The sequence below is a fragment of the Schistocerca gregaria genome, chromosome 7 (genome assembly GCF_023897955.1).
Source record: "Schistocerca gregaria isolate iqSchGreg1 chromosome 7, iqSchGreg1.2, whole genome shotgun sequence".
NCBI lineage: Eukaryota > Metazoa > Arthropoda > Insecta > Orthoptera > Acrididae > Schistocerca > Schistocerca gregaria.
This window is the reverse complement of record NC_064926.1, coordinates 103,735,018-103,757,839: the sequence shown is the minus strand read 5'-3', so window position 1 is coordinate 103,757,839 and position 22,822 is coordinate 103,735,018. Positions and strand designations below refer to the sequence as shown.

Genomic DNA, 22,822 nt, shown 5'->3' with positions numbered 1-22,822 from the left:
GCTTGGTCCCCGCACCCTTTGAGGCTGCTGCGCATTCTGTACTTGCCCGAGGACATCTAACCTAAAAAACCACCCAGTCCATGCCACACAACCCCTGCTACCCGTGTAGCCGCCTGATGTGTGTAGTGGACTCTGACCTATCAAGTGGAACCCGAAACCCCACCACCCTATGGCGCAAGTAGAGGAATTTGCAGCGCACACGGTTGCAGAACCGTCTCAGCCTCTGATTCAGACCCTCCACTCAGCTCTGTACCAAAGATTCGCAGTCAGTCCTGTTGATGATGCTACAGATGGCTCTGCCTTCATCCCGCTAGCGAGACTGGCAGTCTTCACCAAACCAGGTAGCCGCCGGAAGCCAGAGAGGATTTTCTCCAATCCATAGTGACACACATCATTAGTGCCGACATGAACGACCACCTGCAGATGTATGCATCCTGTGCCCTTCGTGGCATCCGGAAGGATCCTTTTCACATCTGGAATGACTCCCAGTGATTGTTGCTCATGCTGTCTGTCAGCTTATTTATGTTTATAAGAAATATGAGTGGTCCTATCCCACCTCTGTGGGTGACACTGCTGATGAAACCCTCGTCTTTGATGAACACTAGCCATTGAGGACAACATATTGGCTTCTATTACTTAAGAAGAAATCTTCAAGCAACTTGCATATCTGGGAACCTAACCCATACTGCTCGTACCTTCACTAACAGTCTGCAGTAGGACACTGTGTCAATCTAGAAATAAGGAATCTTTTATCTTTTGTTTTCCAGGACATTCTACTACAGGAGTCTTTGTACACAGATAGGAAGTGCAATGTGGGAATAATGGAAGAAATGATTTTCAGGGCTGATAGAAAGTCATAGAACTCTGAACAAAAAATATCTGCATTTATTGCAGTTTAGGGTTTACAAAGGGACCTTCAAAGAAGGATGTACTGACTAAATACCAGCCACACATTTATTTCAGTTTATGGGCCCTCAAAGAAGAATGAAGTGACTAAATACCAGCTGCACAGGCAGTAGAGATGTATTGTCCAAAGTTAAGATATTAGAAAGTAACAATAATAATACAGAGGTGAAAGCAAAACAATAAAGCCTTCTGCCTCATATGAAATGCTAAATACAAAAGAGCATAATCCAGAAGTCTATGCCTGTAGGTAAATGCAGGAGGCAGGTACATGGCCTTTCTTCCAAACCTCCCAGTTGGTTATCCAAGGATCACCTCTCAGCTTTTCCTTCTGCTGATTAACACCTATCCCCTTGAACTCTTGTTATTCATACAGCCTTTTCTCCTTTCTCCGAAGGTCTCTTTAATCTTAGTATATGTGGCCTGTATAGTTACACTGTCAGTATCATTTTTAGATGTCTGCATTCTCATTTGCCTCCTTCGTTTGTTGTGTCTTTTTTAATTTTTTTCTCTTAATCAGTTAAGTTTAATATCTTACGCGTTAGCCAAAGAAAGTAAGAAAAGTCTTTTTTAATTTTTTACATTACAGTATAGAAAAATAAACCACCCAAGACTGAGTATATGGGTAATGTCAAAAAGCCATTTGAAAAAAAAATTCTGTTCGACCAAGTGTTTTTCTTTAGTTGTTCATTTGTTGTGTTCACTCTTTCATTTCTCAAAGCTACCCATTCATCTTCTGCTGCATTTCTTTAGAATATTTCAGTGTCTTCTGGCCTAATGATTCCTCTGAGACTCGAAAATGTCTGTCATTGTCAACTTTCTAAGTTCCATCACCTTAATTTCTTACTGTTCTAAAATTTCTGCACTGTTAATCTGCATATAAGAAGTAATAAATTGTGGCCAAGTCCTAATCACATTCTGTATATGTTTTCCATATATGCAAGTTCCATGTACTATAAACAAGTATCATTCATAGCCACTGACAGATCTATTGCACAAATCTTGTGCGGCTGATCCCGTCGGAGGTTAGAGTCCTCTCTCGTGTGTGTGTGTGTGTGTGTGTGTGTGTGTGTGTGTGTGTGTGTGTGTGTGTGTGTGTCCTTAGGATAATTTAGGTTAAGTAGTGTGTACACTTAAGGACTGATGACCTTAGCAGTTAAGTCCCATAATATTTCACACACATTTGAAAATTTATTTTGCACAAATCTGAAGTAAATCTTGTGAGTTCCAACATAATAATTTCTACTGAACAAATGCAAAGCAAAATTATTTTCTCTTTCAGAACACATGTTAAATACTGTGTGGCTATTGGTTTCCTACTTAGTCCCTGTACTATCGGAAATCTTCATGGAAGTTTCCCACAACTTTTCTTACAAAAAGAGGAATTCTGTTGCAAAATAAGGTACTGGATCGGTTGTGTGCTTGATACTCTGTGTTTATGGACTGGTATCATTGACAATTACACTCCTGCAAATTGAAATAAGAACGCTGTGAATTCATTGTCCCAGGAAGGGGAAACTTTGACACATTCCTGGGGTCAGATACATCACATGATCACACTGACAGAACCACAGGCACATAGACACAGGCAACAGAGCATGCGCAATGTTGGCACTAGTACAGTGTATATCCACCTTTCGCAGCAATGCAGGCTGCTATTCTCCTATGGAGACGATCGTAGAGATGCTGGATGTAGTCCTGTGGAACGGCTTGCCATGCCATTTCCACCTGGCGCCTCAGTTGGACCAGCGTTCGTGCTGGACGTGCAGACCGCGTGAGACGGCGCTTCATCCAGTCCTAAACATGCTCAATGGGGGACAGATCCGGAGATCTTGCTGGCCCGGGTAGTTGACTTACGCCTTCTAGAGCACGTTGGGTGGCACGGGATACATGCGGACGTGCATTGTCCTGTTGGAACAGCAAGTTCCCTTGCCGGTCTAGGAATGGTAGAACGATGGGTTCGATGACGGTTTGGATGTACCGTGCACTATTCAGTGTCCCCTCGACGATCACCAGAGGTGTACGGCCAGTGTAGGAGACCGCTCCCCACACCATGATGCCGGGTGTTGGCCCTGTGTGCCTCGGTCGTATGCAGTCCTGATTGTGGCGCTCACGTGCACGCCACCAAACACGCATACGACCATCATTGGCACCAAGGCAGAAGCGACTCTCATCGCTGAAGACGACACGTCTCCATTCGTCCCTCCACTCACACCTGTCACGACACCACTGGAGGCGGGCTGCACGATGTTGGGGCGTGAGCAGAAGACGGCCTTAATGGTGTGCGGGACCGTAGCCCAGCTTCATGGAGACGGTTGCGAATGGTCCTCGCCGATACCCCAGGAGCAACAGTGTCCCTAATTTGCTGGGAAGTGGCGGTGCGGTCCCCTACGGCACTGCGTAGGATCTTACGGTCTTGGCGTGCATCCATGGGTCGCTGCGGTCCGGTCCCAGGTCGACGGGCACGTGCACCTTCTGCCGACCACTGGCGACAACATCGATGTACTGTGGAGACCTCTCGCCCCACGTGTTGAGCAATTCAGCGGTACGTCCACCCGGCCTCCCACATGCCCACTATACCCCCTCGCTCAAAGTCCGTCAACTGCACATACGGTTCACGTCCACGCTGTCGCGGCATGCTACCAGTGTTAAAGACTGTGATGGAGTTCCGTATGCCACGGCAAACTGGCTGACACTGATGGCGGCGGTGCACAAATGCTGCGCAGCTAGCGCCATTCGACGGCCAACACCGTGGTTCCTGGTGTGTCCGCTGTGCCGTGCGTGTGATCATTGCTTGTACAGCCCTCTCGCAGTGTCCAGAGCAAGTATGGTGGGTCTGACACACCGGTGTCAATGTGTTCTTTTTTCCATTTCCAGGAGTGTAGGTACATTCCTACAACATTTGATCTCCTTAGCTCACAATGGAGCTTCTTGGATGCTCATCTTTCTAAATTTTGATGACCTAAATAGATACATTAGCCCAAACATACAATTTTTTAGTGTTTACAGAAAAACAGCTACCAGTACTGTAGTCCTTGCCAGCTCCCAGCACCCAAAAAGTCATAAGCAAACAACTTACCATTATATGATGCATCACCTCATATAAGTTCCTAAATTAGGAATGGAGAATGAGAAGAAACACAAGGATAAAAAATACATTAAGTAAAAATGATCATGACTTATAATGACGTCGTTAGCATGAGACACAATGGATTCAGTAGCTTTATTCAAATTGATTACCGTCATCAGGAGCAGGAGTGAACTTGGAGGGGCACTGCTGTTTGGTGGAGGGGGATGGGGATTGGGGGGGGGGGGGGGGGGGGCATGTAGTTGCTAATGCACTATTAGCATTAAAGGGAAAAGGCTGTAAGTAACAATTGCTTAAACACTGTTAGCCAGGGCGTAGCTGACGTATTATAGAATACATTCAGATTCCTCCTGTGACTGTGTATTTCCAGGAATATAAAGATCAATTTTTGTGATTGATTTTCAGCAGAGCGTCACCAGAGTAGTAACAAGCCAAAGACAGGAGGAAATGGAGAGACACCTTCATCTCAGCAGGAACCAACTTGGGTTCATGAAATTTTCCAGGGTATTCTTACAAGTGAAACAAGATGTTTAAACTGTGAAACAGTGAGTTTCTTCCATGTACTTTGTTGTGAACAGATAAATCTTAATCAGTGTTACCACTTTTTTAATAATTCCTATTTTTCTTTCAGGTCAGCAGTAAAGATGAAGACTTTTTTGACCTTCAGGTTGATGTGGATCAGAACACCAGTATAACTCATTGTCTTAAGTGTTTTAGTAACACTGAAACGTTATGTAGTGATAACAAATTCAAATGTGATAATTGCAGTAGCTATCAAGAAGCTCAGGTAATGACTCAAAATAATGTGTGAGACTTGTATAGGCAACTTGCATGCCTTTCTCAATTGTCCAAAGCTCACCCTGTAGTACCCTCCCTCATAAAAAGAATCTAACCACTTGCTGCATGTAAGGTTTCTCTCAAAGTGCAAGACATGATAGTATTGCCCATTGTTGAGAAAACCATTTTAAATCATTATCCTTGGCTATGCAACAACTGCTTATCCTCTAAGCACTTGTTGTCTGTAGTTGGCCACTGTATCATTCACAGGAAGCTGTCCTGTCACAAACCTAAACCTTTGTTTCAATTTGGAATTAATTTTACCTTGTACAAGAAGCAATAATTACTGTTCATTATTCATAATTGTTTTCCTATAACTCTGTGTAACTGACTTCATAACAGAGCAATCATTTTGATGGCTGCGACATGTACTCACATGAAACTGCAATCTAATGCTGATTTTTCACTCTTTCTCTGGAGTCCATTTAATAAAACAGTTAAGGATAGGTATTATTATTAGATTCGGCATTTCATGATTGTTATACAATGGAATACAGTAAAAAGCAACTTCAGTATACTTACATTTCTTCTCCTATTATGTTGTCTAAAAATGGATGTTATACAGATGTTAACTTTATCACAGGATTAGATTTCTCCCTCTGTCTTCACACATTATGCGCCTCTTTTTTTTCTGTTGTTTGATACATTATTTTAACTGTGGGTTTTTCTGTGTTGCAGTCTAGACTTCTTTGACATTCTTGTAAGAGTCACTGTTCTCCATTATCCTCTTTATAAACAATGTTATTATGGAGCTCCTTTTTCTGCCAATTTGTACAGCTGAAAATTGTTGTTATTAATTATTCCAGATGCATTCAATGTTCTTTTATTTCCAACAGTATCGTCAATTATCTAATGTTACAGTCTACAAGGGGAACTAAGTTACACATTATTATGGGAGGCCAAGTAAATTTTATTGAATCCTGCACTATACTTCAGAGTGACAGAGATACAGGGCACTATTTTGCAGTGTAGTCACAAGTACCTGTAAAAAATGGTTGGAACATTCTACCAAGTGTTCAGTTCCTCAACAATAGAAATCCATCCTCAGTCAGGGAGAGAATCAAGAACTGCTGTGAACATGCTCATTGTTGGAAAAATTGTGACTTCTGCGAATGGGTTCCTCATTTATCAGGATACTGCCATCTGTCGTTGATTTCATCAGCCTTCTCCTGATCAGCATCATCCACGTCTGTGTGACCTTTGTCAAATTGTTGGCACCATCTCACTATGGTTGGACATGACATTGGATTGGGTCCATATACCACCAGATCCGTCAGATCATCGAACTTAGTGCTGTCAGGCTTGGCTACTACTTGGATGGGTGACCATCCAGGTCTGTCAGGTGCTGTTGGCAATCAGGGTGCACTCAGCCCTTGTGAGGCCAATTGAGGAACTACTTGGTTGAGAAGTAGTGGTTCTGGACACTGAAACTGACAACAGCAGAGAGAGCGATGTGCTCACCACATGCCTCTCCATATCAGCATTCAGTGACATCTATCAGCAGAGAATCACACTGCAGTCAGTCCGGTCGGTCGGTCAGTCAGTCGGTAGGACAGTCTGTCCTTCATGGCCTTTAGAGGCCATTCCAACAAGAACTTTACTGTGCCACTTAGTTGAACTTTAGAGTACATTTCCAGATACCCCACACTGTGATGGACCTGTTAATCGTACCACAGCAGAACTTTCTACAGAAAACTCAGGACATGTACTCTCTTCGGACAATATGTCACTCTTGTTGAGCAATGATGTTAGCATGATACAGATTGTGTAACTTACTTTTTGAAGTCTCCTTGTACATAAGTGCATCTGTCTGTAGATATTTTCCAATACTGTTTTATACAATGTGTTCCGGGAGGAATGGTCAGTATTTAGGAATATTACAGGAATGATAATTTGAAGCAAAAAACCTTCAAATGAACGTATGTCATGTTCCAAATTGTTTTAGAGATATGACATTCAATGTACATTTTTATTTATTTTCTGTAATATTCAGTAGACTGTAATGCTTACACGTGTACAACAGTAAGCATTGCAACATGCATTTTACAAAGTATCAGTTGAAAAATAGGTACTTTTAACACTTTCACCATTAAGCAGTATCATACATGTAGCATTGCAACTGATGTACAGTTGACGACAATTGTTCGAATATCTCAACACCAACTTCAGAGCATCTGTACACTCTTGGGAGAATATGTTGTGTTGGTTGTCTAAGTGCCTCTGCCTGTTCCCTAATGAGGGCAACTGTCTGTGATGCTACCAAGCACTTCATCTTTTGATTGTACACCTCTGACTTCCATCCAACTCCCTAATAGTAAAAAAAAAATTTCTAATGCTGTAAGGCCTGGTGACCTTGATGGCCAGTTAATTGTACTACCATGATCTAACCAGAAATTAGGATAACTGTGGTTGTGATGTTCCCTCACATTTCTGGTAAAATGTGTTCTATCACCAAAACCATTTAGAATAAGGCATATTTCCATAGAAACTTTTTTGATTTAGATGAGCATTCCTGCCATTTCCTCAAAGATTGACCATTCCTCCTGGTAAACATTGCAGATTTGTTACATTTTAAGGTTAATAAAATACACATCAGCCCGAATCCCCAACTTTTCACTGCAAACAAAATTTATTCATTCATTTAGTCATTTTTCATAGAGCTCATAAACTTTCAGGTACATGGAATAAGTCAGCGTGTGCATTAGTGAAAGGCAAGGAAGTCTTAGAAATGTCTTCTCAATACTACAATAAGCTATCACCAAACACCGAAGGCCTCTGTGATGGAGGAGTTGTCTGATGATGTGATTCAGGAACAAGTGGGAGTCAAAACAGCAGACATAGGGGGTACATGTTAGCCAAAGTTTAATAAAGCTTTGCAAAACTTGTGATGAACTAAGGCAGACGGGATAGATAACACTCCTTTGAATTTCTGAAATCATTAGGGAAAGTGACTATTCAAGCTGGTGTGTAGAATATGTCTGGATACATACCTGTGGGGAAATACGTTGCATGTGAATTCCACCATTTACCTGCTTTCACTGAGAGCACTGATAGATATGCTAGTGGACACTTTATTAGACCACTACATGTTAAAAGAAACTTGCACATTATACTGCATTCAGTGCTACACGATACACAACATACACATGGCACACAGAACATGGCAATGCAAGGCAGAGACACTGTTATACAACATCATATAAAAGGTCATGGCTAACAGACATCAGACAGTTGTGAATGCTTTGATTAAACTCAACAGCCTCACTTCAAAATGTTAAAGTGAGCCTCTTAAAAATACCTAGACCCATACAATCTGTGAAGTCTTTCTCAGTCCTATTTTTCATTGTGTCTGCTAGCATATCATTTGTCTGTAAGTAAAATGTTACAACTGTGTTGGATACCGTTTCCTTTAAAAAATTATGTTTTATGCCAATATGGTTGGACCCTTTATGATATGAATAATCAACAGACAAATTTAAAGTGCACTAATTATCATTACACAAAGTTATACATTTGTTATAGCTTATCAGTTCATGCAATAAACTTCTTAAATAAATGGTCTCTCAACAAGCCTCAGAAAGAGCCATATACTCAGTCTCTGTGCTAAAGAGAGCAACAGTTTTCTGCTTAGCACTCTGCCATGAAATTACAGGATCTCACAAGTTTATAAGAAAACCAGTTTATGATTTCCAGACTAAGGAACAGTTTACCCAATCTGCATCTCATAATTCTAAATCTCCTTTTGTAAGCTTTAGTCGGTAATTCTTTTAGTGCATTTCCTATGCTTGTCAGAATATGAATTATTAAACTGGTTTGAATAGATCACATTGAAAGAAAGACGTTAAATACAGAAAAATTCATTATGGTACCTATACATCATCAGCCTTATTTATTTTTCACTTAGAAAATGAAGTTTAGTTTTAATAAGAGTCTTTACAGTTTCATGTTATGACATATTGGATGTTCCCATCAGCTGAGCAGTGTACATTTCTTGACTTAAAGCCAACATTCCATTGATTTCCATCCGTAAACCAATTTTTAGCTATTTCTGACTCCTTTAGTTCAAATTCCAAATTTAGCTTCTGTTTTAAGAATTCAGTATCACGTATGTAATTTGGGGGGAAAAAAAACAAAAGAAATTACAGAAATTGTCTACACAGAAAGCTATCATGGTAACTAAGCCTTTGTCCTTATGTTTTGAAAACAAGCAAGGTTCTAGTGTAGACCATTTGTAACCTCAACAATTTGTAACATTGCTTGCTCTTATAGAGTTCACAGTGTGTTTCAACCCATACATGGCCCTTTCTAACTTCAAAACTTTTCCATAATAGTTACAAAGATTAAAAACCTTGAGCTTGCTTTAGAAAAATTTTCTCTTTGGGAATACCGTTTAAAAAAAGATGTCCTCACATGAAGATATTGATGTTTAAATTTAGTACAGCAATTAAAGCTATTAGAAGTCTTACCACAGGAGAAAGTAATTTCATCGTAATTAATTCCAGGTTGCTCAGTGTTTATTCTAGCCAATAACTTGGCGTTGTTCTTCACTTTACTTTCACTGTTGACTTTCATTTGGAACAACTATTTACACTTCACAACATTAGCACTTTCTGGAAGATTTACCATGTCCCAGGAGGTGTTGTTTTCAAAAGCTTGAAGCTCTTCTTCCATAGCACATTCCCATACTTGTACTTCAGGCCTGGGAGGGTTTCCTCCACTGTTGTTGGGTCCTCTATTTGATGAGAAGTTTCAGCAGGAAAATCTCTCATAATCATCAGATCTTCTTATTGGTTTAAATTAGCATTCTGATCTTCTAATCTTCTTCACTTTATCTTCTTGTGATAAGTTTTTGACTCTTAGTATCTTCCTTTGACGTAACTGAAGTCTTCTAAACATCATGTGAGTCTTCTCTTGATGCAGGATCATACTTCTGCTTTTCTTCATCTTCCTGCACCATGTTTTTTTTTATTTTAATTTCTTCATCTTAACATTTTCGTTATACTCACACACTTCTGCTTATCACTACATCATTTGCTTCTGAATCAAAGTGTGGTGTTACTATATCCCACAAAGATAATTTCTTTGCCTTATTACCCCATATTGCTGTCTTAACTTTGGTAATATGCATGATGACATTGATTCCAATTATTCTGAGATGTCTAATGTGTGGTTTCTTGCCAGTTCACAGTTCATAAGATGTGTTTTGCTCCCTAAACTTAAACACGTCAACCTATCCATGAGAATATGCTGCAGTATTAACAGTTTAAGCCTGAAATCTTTTATAATTTTACTATCAGATAGTATGCACTCACCTTTTGGCACAGTGCTTTTCAACCTTCATGCTGAACACTTTCTGTTCTAGTGTACAATGAGACACTTCTTTCAGTTCTGTGTAAAAACGTGTCCAGCAGATTTCTTTACTGCTATCTGTTCTCAATGTTTTCATGTTCATTTCTTGCTAATTTTCTGTAATTTTTAAATATTCTTGAAATTTTTCACAAGTATCATCCTTTAGCTCGGTCCACATGCAACGATCTGTCTGTGCAGACATCGGCGCAGATGTCTGTACATGCAAAAGATCGCTGCACATGTGGTGTGTTCACACGACACAAACCCAAATCTACTACTCGCCCGCCATCTGTCGGTGTAGAAAAGAAATATCAGTGGCAAGCGACTATGCTTCCCGTAAACGTCAAAAATTTAACTCAGTTATTTTGAAATATAGAAATGGAGGAAGTTCTGTTGTGGTCTGTGTCCGCAACTTGTGTTTCAAAAAACATTCAGAACAACGCGCGCGCGAGTATATACCTATCCTTTCTTCCCCCTAAGGTAAGTCTTTCCACTCCTGGGATTGGAATGACTCCTTACCCTCTCCCTTAAAACCCACATCCTTTCATCTTTCCCTCTCCTTCCCTCTTTCCTGAAGAAGCAATCGTTGGTTGCAAAAGCAGAAATTCTGTGTGTGCGTTTCTGTGTTTTATTTATTGTGCCTGTCTACCGGCGCTTTCCCGCTTGGTAAACAAAGATTCCAAGCGGGAAAGTGCCGGTAGATAGGCACAATGAATAAAACACACAAACACACACACAGAATTTCGAGCTTTCGCAACCGGCGGCTGCTTCGTCAGGAAAGAGGGAAGGAAAAGGAAAGATGAAAGGATCTGGGTTTTAAGGGAGAGGGTAAGGAGTCAGTCTTTCCACTCCCGGGATTGGAATGACTCCTTACCCTCTCCCTTAAAACCCACATCCTTCCCTCTTTCCTTTTCCTTCCCTCTTTCCTGACGAAGCAGCCGCCGGTTGTGAAAGCTCGAAATTCTGTGTGTGTGTTTGTGTGTTTTATTCATTGTGCCTGTCTACCAGCGCTTTCCCGCTTGGTAAGTCTTGGAATCTTTGTTTTTAATACATTTTCCCCATGTGGAAGTTTCTTTCTATACTGTTTCTCTGTTTGCCAAGGCGTCAACTGCCCGTAATTTTTCAATTACAGCATTGTATGGTGCTGTCTTTTTGTCTCGGTCACTATATTCTTTACTTTTAATCTTCTACAAACGTGGGTGGTTCCTATATATTTCAATGAATTCACTAACAAACTCTCGAGAACACTGGCGAGTATCAGCCATTTTAATGCCCTGTGCGCACAAATACAAACACTAGACTGAGCAAACAGATGTTTCACACCAGATTTGCGGCGATCTCCTCTCCACATGCTCCAACTTGTTTGCGCAAATGTGGTTTGAACCCACAGATTTGAGAGATTTCGCTCAAACCTCCAACTCCAACTTCCAGGTTTGCACACACCTCAGATTGGTACAAATCTTCTGTCCACACGCAACGATCTGTTTGCGCAGACAAATCGTTGCGTGTGGATGGGCCTTTTGTCTTTAGAGAGTACAGAAATCCATTTCGCTGTACTCATCTTCCAAAATGAGAAAATATTGTGCATTTAAATGACCTAGTTTTCTATGTCAGTCAGATGCAGTAACTATTCCTGAAGCAATACATAATCTGTCAATGTTCAGTTTATAAGCACCATTTATCAGATTTGCAGTTGCTGCTAACTGTTGATCCCTGCTAAAAATATTACAGTGATCATTACTAAATTGAACTGAGTCCCCTTGTTCAATCAGTCTGCTTACAGATTGAAGTTATTTTGCAGTGCACGCATTTCTGCTGTAATAGCATAGAAAGGCTTTCCAATAAATGATGTTGAAATCAACTTCTGCAGAGCACAACACTGTAATTTGTGTGATTCACTCCCACAATTTTGTGCATACTCTCCATACTCTTCATCCAACTTTTATTTGCTTTGAGATGCACATCAGCTCCAGAATCAACATACCAGTCACTTCTATTAAAAGAACCATTTAAAGGCACTTCATTGTCAGATATTATTAACGTCACTGTCAGTACACTTATAAAATATTCTGACTTTATGCACTAACAGAAAATAAATTTATCCTTGTTAGGGAAGTCAAACAGCAGTTCCAGTCTCTTCCCCAAGTCCACTGGTGATTTTACTTCTCTTGCATGTACATGGGAGGATGCATCAATAGTAAAAATTATTTTTACTTTGGCCCTGTATCTTCTTTTTCAGCTTCTGAGACATATTTGGCCAATCCTTTGAGAATAAGCACATTCTCAATTGCAAAAGCCCTATTTCAATAGTTGCATCTTTTCACCTTTGGCACACTAATCAAACTAACTGTTGTCATTTTTGTAGAATAAAACAATTTTGAACAATGGTATCCTAAGTTTGAAATAATGACATGTTGTTCCAAGTCTGTTAACTGTTTTAACATCCAGTTACCTGGATATGTGGGCCTATAACCCGCTCAGAGTTCTGCATTACAGCAAGAGACAACGGTCACACACATAGTTCAGTACAACTGATAACTTAAAAGAAACAATTGTCTTGTTATTAATGTAATTTCTATTACAGGTGATAAATTCCTTTATTTTGTAGAATGGATTAGAATGGATGGGCAACTAATCAGTCATCCAGTGCTTGTTTGAATGCTTGTTCTGGTAAACCTTGTACTGACTGTAGGAGCTTGTTACATAATTTGCATCCCACCACTTCATGTTAAAAGAAACTAATAAATTGTACTCCACTCAGTGCTACTTGATATACAGCAGAGAGACATCTCACTCTCACACCACACAGAACACAAGAAGACAAGTCAAAGACATACGAAAGATCATGGCTCGCAGAGACCATGGACGTTCATTTGAATGCTTTGATTAAACTCTACCATCAGATTTCCAGAAAAATATCATCGCACAATCCCAAAGGTAATGAGACCAGATATATATGAGAACAGTTGGACGCTCAGCTTAATGGCTCATGCATCCATGTTGCTGACAAGAATAATATACAAAACAGTAGTAAGGCAAATAAGGTTTTATTAGATATAATCGGTTTGACTTGCAGACAGGCAGTTCTGACATTGCGATTGATAATGGAAGCAAGACATAAAGAAGAATCAAGACATGTCCGTAAGATTTGTTGATCTGAAAAAGCGTTTGACAATGCAAAATGGTGCAAGATGTTCAAAGTTATGTAGAAAGGAGTAAGTTATAGGGAAAGGTGGGAAATATACAATATGAACAAGAATGAAGAGGGAATAATAAGAATGGAAGACCAAAAACTATGTGCTCAGATTAAAAAGGGTGTAAGACAGGAATGTAGTCTTTTGCCCTTAATGTTCAACCCGTACATCAAAGAAGCAGTGATGGAAATAAGAAAGATTCAAGATTATGATTAAAATTAAAGATGGAAAAGATGTCAATGAAAAGATTTGCTGATAACTTTGCTAATCTCACTGTAAGTGGAGAAGAAATACAGGACTTACTGAATGGAATAAACACTCAGAGTACAGAATATGAACTGAGTGTAAACGAAAGAAAGCTGATATTAGCAATAAACTTGCCAAAAACTGGGAACCAAGAAGCAGACAAAGTTAAGAAATTCCACTGTCTAGGAAGCAAAATAACACATGATGTAGGAAACAGAGGGCCAAAAAGCAGATTAGCAGAGACGAGGGCATTTCTGTCCAAGACAAGTTGGCACGCACAAACATCAGCGTTAAACTGAGGAAGATATTTCTAAGGATGTACATTTGGAGCACAGCATTCTGTGGATTGTGACAAAACTGGTAAAGAAGAGAATCAAAGTGATTGAGGTGTGGTGCTACAGAAGAAATGTTGAAAGTTATGTGGACTGATAAAGTAAGGAATGAAATAATGGAAACTCCATGTTGGAATATCAACAATATTAGGAAAAGGATCGGTTGCTAGTTACGGTAAAGGTGATCCATTGAATTGCAGACACACAATGAAAAAGCTTCACACATTATAGCTTTCGGCCAAAGCCTTCTTCAGCAAAGGAACGTGCGGGCAGTTGTTCGTCCACACCAGGGTTCGCAGAAGATCTGGAAGTCGCAGAATATAGGGGAATTCTGCAGTTCAGTGATCACCTTCATGCTGAGTTGCTACCTTTCCTCGGTAGTATTGATTCTCAGAGTATTCGTGCAAGTTATCTGTTGCTTGTAGTAAGCACTGTAGTCTCATTTCATCACCATGGTGTCTGTGACATAACCAGTTGGCCACACAACACACGAGAGGACTTCTTTGGCGTGCCAAAACTGCAGGCCATTTCTGTGGGTATCTCTAATGGATTGGGCCTGCCAGTCTGAAGCCCATTGTTTCCCAGTGATGTTCAGGCCCTGCCCCTCGGATCTAGTCTCACCAATCTCCCTGCAGTCCAGGTCTGTTTATGTGTGGTGTAATGAGGCAGATTTTCATCAAGGACCCAGGACTACGGTGCTCCTCAGCAGGCCAGAGGCCACGAGCAATGGATTTCAGGAATTGTAACTGTCTCACTGCAAGTACATTGTACAGTGCAGCATTCTATAGACATTTTATTTATTCTAGTACATTTTGGCACTTTGAAAGTGATCCATATATTAGAAAGTAGTATGATAAGAAGAAGGAAAATAGTGGCAGACACACGATGAGTTGGCCTTCGCCAATATCTTGATTATATCATTTACCCCCTCCCACATTCCAGCAGGCCAGGTGTATCCATATCATACAATTTATGAAGGCTGGGCAGGAGGCGTTATTTGTTGATGGAATTGTGGAATGAATAATGTATTCAAATTCATGTCATACCCATATGGCTTACCAGGAGTCAGTAAATCATAATTGATAGAAACTTTGATAGATTATGATAATATATCAGAGTATGTGTTCTGTCTGACTCCTGGTGAATTTACATTTCAAAGCACGAGGGACTTTCATAAAGTTATTTTATTTGAAGAATTCTCATGGGATAGATGGAAAATGTATAGCCCAGAGCTTAAGAGGTTGTTTGAAAGAAAGTCATTTTCTATAAATGTTAAATTTGAGTCGCATCGCATGCAATACTGTAGCTAACTACATCAGATAGTACTTAAAGTGTAGTCAGAAAATCATGCCATAATTTTTGAATAATTGCTAATGGCTATAGTTATGAAAAACTTCTTACTAGGTTTAATCTGCTTCTTAGAATCTCCTCTATGCTCCTCTGGAGAAATGTCTCCAACATCCAACAGCGTAGTGGCGAATGGATGAAAATTTTGTAAGTCCAGATTTTTATGTTAGTACTTAAGATTTTCGCTCTCAAGTTTAAAAGTACAGAAATGCCTCCTTGTTTTTGTCAACTTATGTTTTTACTCATTCTTGAGATTTCACTTGTCTGGATATCACGGAATTTCACTTTGGAAACTTGTGGGAACCCTGTGCACATGCATATGCACACACCCATGCACACGCACGCAAAAATAAAGCGCACACACACACACACCTCGTGTACACCTGACAACTACCACCAGCAGCTCTGACTGGAATTCCAGTCATGGTACCAGCCACATGTGCATAGGTGTGCTTGCTTGTGTGAATGTGTGTGTGTTGTTTGTTGAAAAAGGCTTTGGCCGTAAGCTATGATGTGTAACAGGCTTTTTGTTGTGCCTTACTGCAACTCGGCGGGTCACCTTTACAGTGAGTGGTCATCTATCCTTTTCTTAATATTGTTTAAGTATGAAATATGGTGGTTCCCTGTAGAATGGGTGAACAAAGGAACATATGGAAAATACTGACAAGAAGAAGGAACAAACTGGTAGGACATGTTAAGACATCAGGGAGTAACTTACATGGTGCTAGAGGGAGCTGTACAGAGTTAAAACTGTAGGGGAAGGCAAATAATTGAGGACACAAGGCACAAGTGCTACTCTGAGATGAAGAGGTTGGTGCGGGAGAGGAATTCATGGTAGACCCCATCAATCACTTTAGAAGACTGAGGACTGAAAACAAGAGGAGGAGCAGGAAAGGAATAACTGCTGAACACTATACATTCTTATGCTGTCAGAATTCAATAAAGGAAATTAGAAAGAAAGCTTAAAGTTGCTGTCTCCTCAGCAAATACTGTAGAGCTGCTTGTGGAGCATACTTACCTATTTGGTCCATACTAACACCAAACATTTGTCCCATTTGTGAGGAGGCTATTGAATGTACAAGAGTGAAATTTGTACCAGACATTAAGTATCTGCTGTGCTTTATACTAAACCTAAATATTATTTTTGAGCTTTTTTTTTTTTTTCAAAAAATTTAGAAAATGAAAGGATCCAAAATTTTGCCATATTTTTCTTAATTTACAATTTTATTTAGAAGAAAATAACACAAAATTTTACATTTTTTGAGGTTCCATAGCTGAAGATGGTAGTTATCTAGATACATACTAAATTTTATTGAATTATCTTGAATAGTTCTTCAGAAAAAGGGTATTTCCTAATAAAAAAGCTATATCAGGGAAATCACTTTTAAAAATAATGAGCTGCGCTTTAACACTTACAGATGTTTAAAAGCAGTTTGATCCGTATGTTTTGTCTTCTTCTGCCCCTTGTGTTGCCTCCAACTTTTGTTTATGACATCTAGCTGATTGTCTTGCCTTTTTTTAGCATCTTGCACTCTACAGTTGTCACAGTGGTGAAGACCTGAGACCATATTCTTCCCAGGAATAATTCCTAATTTTTGTAGTACCCAAGACTTGGCAATATTTTCACAGTTATGTGTGAGAACAGCATTGTGGACTCTGCATACCTACAAATGTCTGCATACCTACAAACACAGTTTTTGGTAGACCCAAATCAAGCTGTTGAAACACTCATTTGGATTTTGGGTTTGCCCATGAAAACTCTTCTTTAGTAGCTCAGACCTTGACAAGTTTCTGAGTATGAATATGGGGTTTATAGTACTAAGTACAGCTGCTTCTGCAAATAAGATTCTCCAGTCAGTCCTGCCCTGTTAAACTTGCAGCACCATGATGTATCACCTTTTGGGCAGAACGATGGGCATGGGCTTTCATCTGTAGCAGAATTATAAACAATATTGCCCACACATCATTCTTTGTAGCCTCTGTATTGTCCTTTTTCTGTCTAATTGCCTGTCCATAATATATCTGGAGATTTTCTATTTCATTCTTAGTCAAACAACCTTGTCATGTCAGCAGTTTACCTCCATGTAAAATTTTACCTTTAAGGTCGACAATTAGTTTCCTAAATCTGGCCCACAAATGTTTTTGTACTTGGCTGACACATTCCGTTTTGGTAATCTCCATGTCACCTTAAGGGTTGGTGTTCACTGCACTTGTCTAGGCCTTGTCGTCTCCATCTCAAAGATACGCCTCTCGTTCTCTTCTGATCATTAAAATATTTTTTTAAACCAAATACTTCCATTCCACCACTGTTATCCTAACACTTTCGTTTGTGTTCTTCGTTTCTGCATCTTGTTAACCGTTGGCAAGTTTGATGGAATCTAGTCATAATTTCTACATCAGCGAACTTCCCCGTGTCTACACTTGTTGCTGTAACAACACTGTTCAGGGAGAGATGTCCCCTTTTTTGCTAAAGCAATAGGGGGCTTGCGAAACCTCGTGTGAAAATATCACAGCGGCACCAAGTAAAAGTGCTGCAATCAAACCTACTCACAGTGCTTCGTCAATAAAACATTTTTTTCTTAGAATATAGAACAAATGAAGAAAGGAACAATATTATTATGAGCATGATTATTTTATCTGACATAGTTTTTAATTTTGTGATGCGCAAGAAGTGTGTAACATCTGAAAGCATCTATCTACAACAGCGTCTCTTACAACATTCCTCATGGGCTACTCACTGACTTCCACTACAGCTTTCTCCAATAAAGCCCCCAGATTCTGAAAGTTCTTTGCAGAGTATGCAGAATATGTTTCCAGCAGCCATACCTTTCCCAACTGAACATAGTGTGTACACAAGTCTTGTATTTACTTCATGAGGCCTCTTTGGGTCTGATTTCAGTGAAGTCAGACAGGAAATAACAGAATAATAATTATGACAAACAATTTGTTGCAGAATTAAGATACCTTTTCTACCACTGTCAGGTTCTTCAATCTTCATGCTTTCAGATATTACACACTTCTTGCGCATCACAAAATTAAAAACTATGTTAAATAAAATGATCGTGCTCATAATAATATTGTTCCTTTCTTCATTTGTTCTATATTCGAAGAAAAAAATGTCTTATTGACGAAGCACTGAGAGTAGGTTTGATTGGAGCACTTTTACTTAGTGCCGCTGTGATATTTTCACATGATATACATATATGATGAGCATACATTCTTTAAACTTTCTCATTTTAAAAACTCCTTTTGGTTTCATCATCTTCAGTGAGATCAAAGTAAAACTGGATTCACAACACCACAAACACACTGATCTGAGCAACATCACAAACTAACTTCCTAAGATGAAACATGTGAAACAGTGGAGCGTCATAATGGCACTATTACAGATTAGCCACACATTTCACAACTAAAAGACAAGTGAGAAAGAAAGGTTAACATCAGAACTTACTGTCCCAGCAAATCCGAGCATGACACAGACATAATAAAATAAAATAAAATAAATGTCCTAAATCCAATTTTTCTGGAAAACCGTTTGGAGAGTAAATGAGCAAGATCCCAAAGGTTCAAATTCCATAAAAAATTACATTTTTTTATCCATACCATGTATTGGTCCCATTAATACTTACTTAATTAGAGTGGTATTTTTCAAAGGATGTGTCTACCAACATCTGTAAATGGTGTGTTGATCTACAGCCCATTACAACCATTTGCATAGCATTACAATGCACACTGCGCCTTGCTATGAAATTAACAGAGCTTTTCAATGTATATTCAATAGATATTCAGATAATTTATAGAAATAGTTGCTAATGAGATATGTTTTGCCAGCATCTCGTGGTTGTGCAGTAGCGTTCTCGCTTCCCACGCCCGGGTTCGATTCCCGGCGGGGTCATGGATTTTCTCTGCCTCGTGATGGCTGGGAGTTGTGTGATGTCCTTAGGTTAGTTAGGTTTAAGTAGTTCTAAGTTCTAGGAGACTGATGACCATAGATGTTAAGTCCCATAGTGCTCAGAGCCATTTTTGAGATATGTTTTTTAATTTTCTTTCAAATTGGTAGGGATTCCCAAATTCTTGCTTTATGTTACATGGGAGCTTGTTGAATATCTTCCCACCAGGTAGATAACCTCAGTCTTGACCACAAACAAAATGGCAAAATGTACAGGAAAATTATTTTTGTGTTTTGTAATGTGACTGTGTAAATAAAAGTTCAAACAATGGAAAGTCCATTGTCTACATGATTCCAAAATCCACATACTTAATAATCTTGGTCACCTCAAAGTAGTTGGTTATTGTGCCCCACAGAAATAATCTTGTCCCTCATGGACCAATACCTCCAAGCAATAGCCCAAACTTTAGCCTCCCACACGAAAGGCACCAACCACTTTCTTCACCAACTTTCCACCATCCCCACCCCTTTACGTCCTGGATCCCTATTTGTCATTGTTGATGTCACTTCCCTATACACAAGCATCCCTCATGACCATGGTCTTGCACTGTTGAACAGTACTTCTCCCAACATCCTCCAGACTCCAAACTCAATACCTCATACCTCGTACACCTTACTAACTTTATCCTAACTCACAGCTATGTTGCCTTTGAAGGTAAGATATACAAACAAATCCACAGCACAGCCATGGATACCCACGACATTCTCCAATGCCGACTTGTTATGGACCATCTAGAGGAAAGCTTCCTAGCCTCCCAAAACCTCAGACACCTGGTCTGTTTCAGGGTCATTCATAGTATCTTCATTATGTAGGTTCAAGGCAAAGGCATCCTATCCTCATTCTTTCATAACCTCAACACTTTCTCTCCCATCCACTTCATCTGGTCCTCCTCAACCCATTATGCCACCTTCCTGACATTGATCACCTCCTCCTCTCATCCATACAGCTGTCATCCCTTTCACACCAGAAAATTTGTCCCATACATCCTAGCCACCCAGGGATGCTGTATCCACAGTGACAAGAACTCCTTTGCACAATATTCCGAAGGTCTCACAAAGGCCTTCACTCCAGGCACTATCCCCCAGACCTACCCTGCTTTAAAGAAAAATACCTATTCCAGTCCTGAGTGTCACAGGCTGTGAAAGAGCAGCCATGTCATATACCAGCTTTGCTGCAATCATTGCATAGGTGTATATCTATTGGTTTGACTACCAACCAACTGTCCAACAGGATGAATGGTCCCTGCCAAACTGTAGCCAAGAGCAAACTTGACCATCCTGTGGCACAACATGCATCCGAACATAGAATGATCGATTTCAATGGCTACTTCACAACACAGGCCATCTGGATTCTCCTATCGATGATCAGTTTTTCTGAAGTATGCAGATGGTTTCCTTACAACACATTCTCCATTCCCAAAATTATTCCAGCCTCAACCTACAATAACTTATTGATCCCATACCTTGCACTCAACAGTTTCTGCCCCTCTCTGTTCTATCACCTCCTCCCTATTCACTGCCCTCAACGTCATAATGTGCCACGCTCTGCTATTGCATCTATCAGTTTTTTCCCCTTCTCTGTTCCTCTCCTTTCCCACACCCCCACACTCCTTTTCCATCCCCCAGAGCATCCTAATGCTGCAGCTGATGATAGCCTTGTCACATTCCATGTAGCCCTTGCACACTCCGCCACGTAATAATCTATGTACCCCACTGTCCCTCCCTCTTCTCTGCCCTACTACAGACTGCTGCTTTCATTCAATGAAACTTGGATTCCGGTGGGAGCTGGTGGAGATATCGGTCATGTGTGCTTCCTTGTGTGAATTTGTGTTTCTTTTCTCGAGAAGGATATGGCCGAAAGCTAAATGTATAACAGCCTTTTTGTTGTGCCTGTCTGTGACTCAATGTCTCGTGTCAGTTCAGCTGAAACTGACTTGTCATCAGCAACAAAAATCATTAAGGAGAATGTGTAGTGGAAAATGAGTATAAGCATTCAGAGACCTGTAAAAAAGGTGTCTACTAGACATGCAGTTATCTACTTTACACAATATTCTTATTGCTCGCTTCTTCTGGTTAAAGACTTTCTTCACTTAGGGTGCAGTTCCCTTTTTGAAAGTACAGTATTGGACAGGATAGTTACTGTAAATGGATTCAAAAAGATATATTAATGTAGCAACATGGAAATACAGAAAAATCCCATGCAGATTACTGTTCAGTACATTGAAACACGATGTTCAAAATAGACACAGACATAAAGAAATTTTCAGCACAAATTGTGCTGTTTAACAAAAATTGTAGTATGGAGCTACAATACGGTCCACAAATGAAAAAACTAGCAAACTTTTGTAACAGACTATTTTAATAATTATAGTTAGTTCACTGTATGTGTAATATAATTGCAGGTCACTGATGAATTTTGGATATAAACAATGAAACACATTTTCAATAAATCACATTTTTCAGTTGCACAACTCGGGATCAAAAAGGTAAAATCATTCTTGGAAACTAGTTTTTATGAGTTAATTGTCATTTGGTACATTCTGAATAATACTAAACTATTCATCTGTCATATTTATGCTTCATACAACAATCTTTTAATTAAGGTATTAGTTATCTACTTATAGTGCTTCAGTTGTCAAAATCTAAATGAAAGTTTAAATTGTGAAGGAAAGAAACTTTTCAGAAGTTTCTCTATGTAAATTATTTTGAATCTCCTTAACTATACACCATTTCTTAGTGAAACAATGTGCATTATTTGTGTTAACTGCTTCTTACTTTGATACAATCTTAACAAATAATGTAATACCATATAATATTTTAGCACCTCTCTCTCTGTTGTTAGAAAGAAACTTCCACATGGGAAAAATATATTAAAACCAAAGATTCCAAGACGTACCAAGTGGGAAAGCACCAGTAGACAGGCACAGTAAAATAACACACAAACACAAAATTTCAAGCTTTCGCAACCGGCAGCTGCTTCGTCAGGAAAGAGGGAAGGAAAAGGAAAGATGAAAGGATGTGAGTTTTAAGGGAGAGGGTAAGGAGTCATTCCAATCCCGGGAGCGGAAAGACTTACCTTAGGGGGGAAAAAAGGATAGGTATATACTCGCGTGCGCGCGCGGGGCACACACACACACACACACACACACACACACACACACACACACACACACACCCATACATACACAGACACAAGCAGACATATTTAAAGGCAAAGAGTGTGGGCAGAGATGTCAGTCGAGGCGGAAGTGTTGGAGGCAAAGATGATGTTGAATGACAGGTGAGGTATGAGTGGCGGCAACTTGAAATTAGCGGAGATTGAGGCCTGGTGGATTACGAGAAGAGAGGATATATTGAAGGGCAAGTTCCCATCTCCAGAGTCCGGATAGGTTGGTGTTGGTGGGAAGTATCCAGATAACCCGGACGGTGTAACACTGTGCCAAGATGTGCTGGCCGTGCACCAAGGCATGTTTAGCCACAGGGTGATCCTCATTACCAACAAACACTGTCTGCCTGTGTCCATTCATGCGAATGGACAGTTTGTTGCTGGTCATTCCCACATAGAAAGCGCCACAGT

The 22,822-nt window shown here is 39.9% G+C and overlaps 1 protein-coding gene across 5 annotated transcripts in view; it reads left to right on the top strand.

Annotated features, from left to right (window-relative positions):
- Positions 1-22,822, top strand: part of LOC126282261 (ubiquitin carboxyl-terminal hydrolase 46) — a 93,895-nt gene that overhangs the window by 43,401 nt on the left and 27,672 nt on the right. For 3 of the 5 annotated variants that reach the window (XM_049981868.1, XM_049981866.1, XM_049981870.1), the window contains 2 exons: positions 4,400-4,536; positions 4,623-4,778. In XM_049981868.1, coding sequence (XP_049837825.1) covers positions 4,400-4,536; positions 4,623-4,778 — 293 coding nt within the window. Of the gene's footprint in view, positions 1-4,396; positions 4,537-4,622; positions 4,779-22,822 lie in introns of all 5 variants that reach the window. The other 2 variants (XM_049981867.1, XM_049981869.1) reach the window with 1 other exon arrangement.